General features: G+C 39.7%; 1 protein-coding gene across 1 annotated transcript in view; it reads right to left on the bottom strand.

Annotated features, from left to right (window-relative positions):
- LOC119580873 (retinol dehydrogenase 14-like) overlaps positions 1-7,500 on the bottom strand; it is a 26,640-nt gene that overhangs the window by 1,031 nt on the left and 18,109 nt on the right. The window contains exon 8 of the mRNA XM_037929090.1: positions 938-1,027. Coding sequence (XP_037785018.1) covers positions 938-1,027 — 90 coding nt within the window. The remainder of the gene's footprint in view (positions 1-937; positions 1,028-7,500) is intronic.

Genomic DNA, 7,500 nt, shown 5'->3' with positions numbered 1-7,500 from the left:
CAGGCCTGTCCTCTGAACTCTAGCTACCATATTCCCGTGTTAATAAATATTGAACGTGCGACAACGTTAACTCTAAACCTCAAGAACAAACAAGCTGTACCATTCATGTGGGGGCACGTCCTCCACCCATCATTAAAATGGCGGCAGCAAGTGGGAAAACCTCCACACTCATTACATTGGTGTCATGAACTGGGATACACATTGTCCTAAATTGGTGACACTACAGTGGGATAGCCTACCCCCTGTCATTACACACACACACACACACACACACACACACACACAGAGAGAGAGAGAGAGAGAGAGAGAGAGAGAGAGAGAGAGAGAGAGAGAGAGAGAGAGAGAGAGAGAGAGAGAGAGAGAGAGACAGAGAGAGCGAGAGAGAGAGAGAACGTGTATATCTATCTATCTATCTATCTATCTATCTATATATATATGTATATATTATATATATACTATATATATATATATATAATAATATATATAGAGAGAGAGAGAGGAGAGAGAGAGAGAGAGAGAGAGAACGTGTATAAACACACACACACACACACACACACACACACACACACACACACACCACATATATAATATTAATATATATATATATTATATATATATAATAATATATATATGTTGTGTGTGTGTGTGTGTGTGTATTTATTTGGATGTTATTGTTTCGATAGTGTTAGTTTGTTTTATTAATGTATATATACATTTATATATATTCATATGTATATTTATATACATATATGTATATATATATATATACTACATTATATACACATATGTATAATAATAGTATATATACTAATACTATACACTAGTATATATAATATATATCTATATATATATATATATATATATATATATATATATATATATATAAATATATATATTCGAATGCTAATGATAATGAAGATGGAGGGAAATGGCTCACCTTGCAGTCCTCGAAATATTTTCCCGAAACACCATCGACCTCTTCGGAAACAACAGCATAGATGGACGTCTGAGCCCCTTCGTTGATTGTCTGTTGGTTAAAAGACAAACGCCATGCGAACGATTTAATTTTTCAGATTGTCTTGAGTGAAATATCTCAAAATATTCAATTAGCCTTAACCCAACTGGCACGGATGGCAAGAATACATGCCATGCCCAATGTAATATAAGTTTATTTATTGTATTTACACATAGATGGCTTAAGTGCTTAATCACCAAGGAGTCAGTTATTAGTTCTGCCTATTTTATCTCTTTACCCTTTTCCTTGACTTTTGGAAAGGGTCCTTAGTATTATTTCATTGTCTTAAATGTTACCAAGATTTAAATAACACTTTAATAATCATAAAATCAATAAAAATAATAAAATTATTGTTTGTTTCTTTGTTTGATTTCTTGGCTATCGACCAGCGGCATATGGCCATAATAAAAGAACCAGCCAAGATCATTAAGCCAATGGATCCTATTCATTATTTCAGTCTAGATAAGGTCATCAAGTTTTGTCTCCTTTAGAAAAGCGATTACTTATTTTTTTTTCACAATCTTGTAAAAGATTTGATATTGTATATTTTATATTTTTAAATTAAAAATAATGTTTGAGGTTTACTCTATTATTGTTGTATTTCTGGTAAATTGTTAATATATGGGTTATTGTGAGGTTGGTGTTGCAATCTGGGCAATTTGGGGGGAAGTTTTTCTCAATATAGGGAGTGAGGTGGGTTAATCTAATGGCACTGACCCTAAGACGGGCCAACACCACCTCCTCCCTTCTGTCTTTCCTGTGGGCTGTGTCCCACAGTTCTATTATTTTAATTTCATTGTGTATTTGTAGGTTGGTGCACTCACTTTGCCACAGGAGATGGATTTTTGCTTTCATAAGAGACACAAAACACCTGAGATCTGAACGGTCAATGCTGAGATCCAGATCACCATTTGACCCGGCCTGTTCATTGCCATGGATACTAGAGTGGCCTGGTACCCACATTAGCTTGACTGATTTGTTACCACCATGTAGCTTACGAATGATATTACCCAGCAGTTAATTTTTGGTGGTTGCTAATGATTTAATGGCTTTAAGTGAATTTAATGAATCAGAAAAAATGACTATTCTATCGTGGGTCGTCGAGCGTTTGAGCAAAATCTATAGCTCAAATAGTTCAGCAAGAAAGATCGATGTATGATACTACAGTCTGAACTTCAATTCACATTCAATTCACATCCGCACCCGCACCCGCACACTCATTTGTCTTGAAGCCGTCAGTATATATATATGGAAAAAGGGAGATGTTTAATAAGGATCTCTCTGAACCTCTGGCGTACCTCCACCTCCGGCGCCATGGCCCTAGCTGATGGAAGCCAAGCTACCATGATGGAAAAATTGGGGGTTTCCCATGGCGCTACGTTTGAACCATGGCATCAATGGTAGAGAGATCTATACCGAATTTCTCGACGAGGTCGTGGAGTCGCATGGCAAAGGGCCTAATGCCTCTATTGCCATTAGGGTGGCTCGGGTCTCGAGCCACCTTTGCGGCATAGCTCAGGGCTAACTGGCTGCGTCTGAGTCGGAGGGGAGGTACTCCTGACTCCACCTCAAGAGTACACATCAAGGCTAGAAGATATGCACATGCAAACAAGTATTCTGCACACCATCCATACCTTTCAAAATTGAGTTTGATGCTGAACCATACACGATTGACCCATAATCTACTTAAGACCTAATAAGGGCTTTATATATTAGCATAGACTTTCTATCAGCTCCCCATTTATTACCAGGAATGCACTTTAATAAATTTAGTGCTCTTTGACAGTTATTCTTTAACTGACCAATGTGGTCTTTCGAATTGAATCTACGATCACAGAGTAGACCAAGAAATCTAGCAGAATTTTGAATAGGTACTGGGTGATTGTCTAAAGTTAGCCTGATGCTCGGCTTCCTCCTATGTGAAAAACTTACCCTAATACTCTTTCTTGTGGAAAACTTAAAACTCCACTGGAGGTCCCAGTTATGAATCATATCCAGGGCCAGTTGGATGCGATTTGCCGAAATTCTGCATTACTGCTAGAATGCCATAATGCACAATCATCAGCGTACAGTGAGTGTTTAAGATTCCGAGGGGAGCTGGTAAGATGTAATTTATCATACATAGAAATAATGTTGGCGACAAGAAATTTCCTTGTGGGACTCCATTTGCCTGGCCAAAAAAAGTTCTGTCCGAAATGAAATTTTGAATAAAAGTTTCCATGGAATCCAAAAGCACAAGGTTTTCTGAGTAGGCCATATCACCATGTCATGTCGTAGAGTTTTTCTATATCTAAAAATGCTGAAATATTTTTTTTTTCTTTTGTCTTCATTAGGCAATTGCCTAATGAATATGACTGTCCAGTTTTACTAGATGATCAAGAGTTTGTCGTCCCTTTCGGAAGCCGCACTCCTCGTCAATTAGCACATTACTGGAATTTAAAAAATGCAATCGCCTACTGTTAACAATTCGTTCCATGACCTTGCATAAGCAACTTGTCAGCACAATAGGGCAGTAGGAGATGGCAGTTCTAGGATTTCCCCCTCCTTTCAATATGGGAATGATGTGGGCGAAGTGCTATGAGTTTGGAAAAGAGTGGCTCTTCCAAATTTTATTATACACTTCTAGCAACTTATCTTTATCATCTCATATCAAATCTCACTGGGGCCTGGGGATGTTCCTCTACAGGTTTCTAGGGCTCGGACATGCTCATCCATGATTAGATCTTTATTGTAATCAAAGTCATCTCCTGTGGCAAAGCTCAGCCACTTCCTTGGTGGTTAGGAATGCGGGGTGATCATTTTCTGAGCTGCTTGTATATGAGAACTGCCTGGCGAGTGCATTAGCAATGTTTCTAGGTGAATCGAAATTGGTTCCCTCATAAATAATGTTTTTAATTTTGACAGATGTTTTTTTTCTTATTTATTTTATTGACAGTGAACCAAACCTGATATTATGATTTCGCTGTTAATTGTAGAGAGCTTGCCAGGAGCTTGTCTAATTGTTCTACGAGCCCTGGCTCTTGCTTGTTTGTAATTGCAAAACTTTTCATTGTTGATGTTATTTCTGAAATGCCTGTAGGCCCTATTGCATTGACACAGTACTCTGTGGCAATCCAGTGTCCACCATGGAACTCTATGCTTAACGTTATCTGTCGAAGGTTTAGGAATGGATATCATTGCTGCATCTAAAATCGAATTCTGAATATCATCAATGGTTTCTCCAACAAGTTCGAGCTTGACGCTCCTTGTGAAGGCGACTCAGTCTGCTCTTTTTAGTTAAATATAGGTGCTGAAGGCGTTCTTGGTGTGTCACATGAATATTCCATAAAAATAGGAAGGTGATAGCTTCCCAACAAGTTGTTGGTGTGCCACAGGCACTTGGCTGCTATTGATGAAGAGACCAGTGATGGATCAATAAAGCTCAAAGTACTGGTATTATCGTCCATCCGCGTCGGACAACCATCGTTTAGGACTAGATCAGAATAATTAATCAACTTAACTACTTGCATACCTATACCATTCACCCGCAGGGAACACTAGAATGTATGATGAGCATTACAATTACCAAATATTAATTAATTTTGTGGCAGACTAGCCTGAAGAGCAAAAAGCTCATCATAAATTACTACATTATCAGGTGGACAATAAACTGAACATATAGCCTGATACGTGTTATTGATTTTTACTTTGCATGTGACAAACTCCAAAGTAGAATAAATTGCCACTTAAGTGAAAGGGAGGCTTTGATGGATGTACATGGCGACTCCGCCTCCACCCTTACCCTCTCGACACAGATGGTAGTTCCTCAGTGAAACAACCTCATCTGACACGAAGTTGGTTAAATGCGTTTCTTGGAGAACTATAATATCGGGAGCATAAGACGAATCTAATAATCTGAAGTTATTTACTTTAGTTCAAAGACTTCGACAGTTCCACTGTATAGTGGTTAACGCGAAGATTATGTTTTATGGGGTTTAGAAGTTCTTTGTCCGTCGGTTTTAATTTTCTTCTTCTGGGAGGGAGGTTCGTCCTCCTAGCTATCCAGGGACCTCCCAAGAGTTTTTTTGGGAGACAGTAGCCTCCATGTCCTGTGTCTCACTGCAAGGGAGACGCCCAGCAGATGATCTGTTCCGAGAAACAGACCAAAAACCAGGCAAAGTCCTAGCAGCAGCTGCCTGGACGAGAAGGTGTGATCCAGATTGTGATTTGGTATCATCCTCCTTATGATGCTGCTGTTGCTTTTGCTGGGTCGATTTAGCAGTTTGTTGAATTGTATTATTCAATTCTTTAATCTGATTCACTGATTCTTTAACCATTTCCTTTAACTGCAATTTCTTTGTCCTTAGCTGCAAGCTCTTGACTTATGTTGTTTGCACTGGAAGTGTTGTTAGTTACTTCTGAAGTATAGGAAGTATTGGATTTGCTAGTCAAACCTTCAACTTTCCTCTTGGCTTCACGGTATCTAACATCATGCCCTCTTTATGCTAAAATTTCTTCAAGCTGCTGCACTCGGCAGAGCCAGATTGATAGGAACGTCCACAGTTAGCACACTTGAGAGTGTTCTCAGTGCATTCAGCAGTGTCATGATTTCCAGCACATTTATCACAAGTAAATTTACCAGTATCTTTATCATTGCATCGTAATGAGGTGTGTCCAGATTTTTGGCATCTATTACAGTGCATAGGTTTTTGAATATAAGGTCGCAATTGGACACATTTGTATCCAACTGTGACATACTCAGGAATTTTACTTGAAGCAAAAGTCAAAAAGCACAATCCAGTTCTTGTTCACACATTCCTATTTTTCTTGGTCATGCAGTTTACGTCCACTACGCTTTGGTCCTTCATATTTTTAAAAATTTTGCTTTCCTCCATTGTCCTAAAATCCCTTAAATACTCTTTTACAGGTATTGGGGCCAATAGGGAAAGTTGCTTTAACTTTCAGATCATGAATCTGCGTCAGTTTAATCAAGTCATTAACCGGGAGTTGGATTGCACTTTTACAAGGAGGCTACCATCTCGCAGTTTACGGACGAAATCGAAATCGCCATCCACTTGACCATCAAGGACCTTCTTGATGATGAAGGGGTTAACGTTCAAAAGCAATTGATTTTGATTCAAGCATTTGGCAGATGGATACCTTGCATTCTTTGGAGGGATTGCAAAATCTCGTCCCTCTCGTTTGTCAGCAGTAGGGGTTCCATTGTTCAAAGTTGCGTTAGTCTTAGGAATGTCATGGATCGTCCCCCTCCTTGAGAAGGAGAAGGGGTAGCCGGGGAGTCAATCATGCTGGGTTTCGGACAAAGTTCGAACCCTGGCCCCGTGCCCATTGTCCTGAAGGGACCAGAAAATCCTTAACTATTGATAATCAACCTAATAGCTAAGAGAGAGTATGGCAGTGTCCGTCTTCTACCCCCCCCTCCCAGTGGAAACCTGGTTGCATTCTCCAGTATCAAAGAGGGATCGAGTTATGTGGAAGACAACTCCTTACCGCCGAACTTGCCTAAACGAAGGACGGTAATTTGACTCCCTCCCCCCAGGCGAATACGGGAGCCCACAAAGCTATTCTGGTAGGCTCAGGGAAGTTACATGAATAGAGGAAAAGAATTCAGAATAAAAGAAAAAGTGCCCCAAAGGATGCTTCAGTTTACTGGGCCTCCCTACCCAGAGGTCAATGCCTGTAAGAGTTACCCTGGTGTAGAAGAGTGCTGCGGGTCTGGAGGTGGGGTTCTGACTACCACTACTGTAGTCTGTGCGACCTGCAAATACATGGCAAAGCACAGAGTGCAGAAAGTTCTGAAAAGTCAGAAGTTTACTCTATGAAATTTACGTTATAGGACGAGAGGCCCCGATCACCAGAGTAACTCCTGTGGCACAAGGCTTTCAGTTTATTGCTGCTGCGTCTGAAAGAGAAGGTCTGAACATAACAAGAGTCCATGATTGTTGTTTGTTTGTTGGATTTCTTGGCTATCGACCAGCGGCATATGGTCATATTCATTATTTCAATCTAGATAAGGTTATAAAGTTTTGTCTTCCTTAGAAAAGTAATTACTTTATATGTTATTTTTTCATCGTTTGATAAAAGATTTGATGTTGTAAAATCTTTATTATCTAATCGGAAAAAGTCCATGATAACGGTATCGATATTAATTGGAGAAAAACATTTTCCCGCCAATTCAAGGAATGGGGAAATCAGGATCGGTCACTAGGGCCTACTGATAGACTCCTTGCCAGCTGAGCATATGTGGAGCCATATGTATGTAGAAAACAAACAAAGAAACAAACAAACAAAAAATACAGGGGACAGGACATAAATCCGTGGCGGTTGGATAGAACACACAATGGATACGACAGGCTAAGGCGAAGGTCACACTCGTCTATTCTGTCCTAGGATCCCCAGATAGGATCGCCAAAGTCTGGTCAGCTACAGAGAGGGATTGGTCACACTACATTCAGTGTTCCTTTGGAGAGAACCATCGTCTCAGT

The sequence above is a fragment of the Penaeus monodon genome, chromosome 14 (genome assembly GCF_015228065.2).
Source record: "Penaeus monodon isolate SGIC_2016 chromosome 14, NSTDA_Pmon_1, whole genome shotgun sequence".
Lineage (NCBI taxonomy): Eukaryota > Metazoa > Arthropoda > Malacostraca > Decapoda > Penaeidae > Penaeus > Penaeus monodon.
This window is presented reverse-complemented; position numbering and strand designations above follow the sequence as displayed.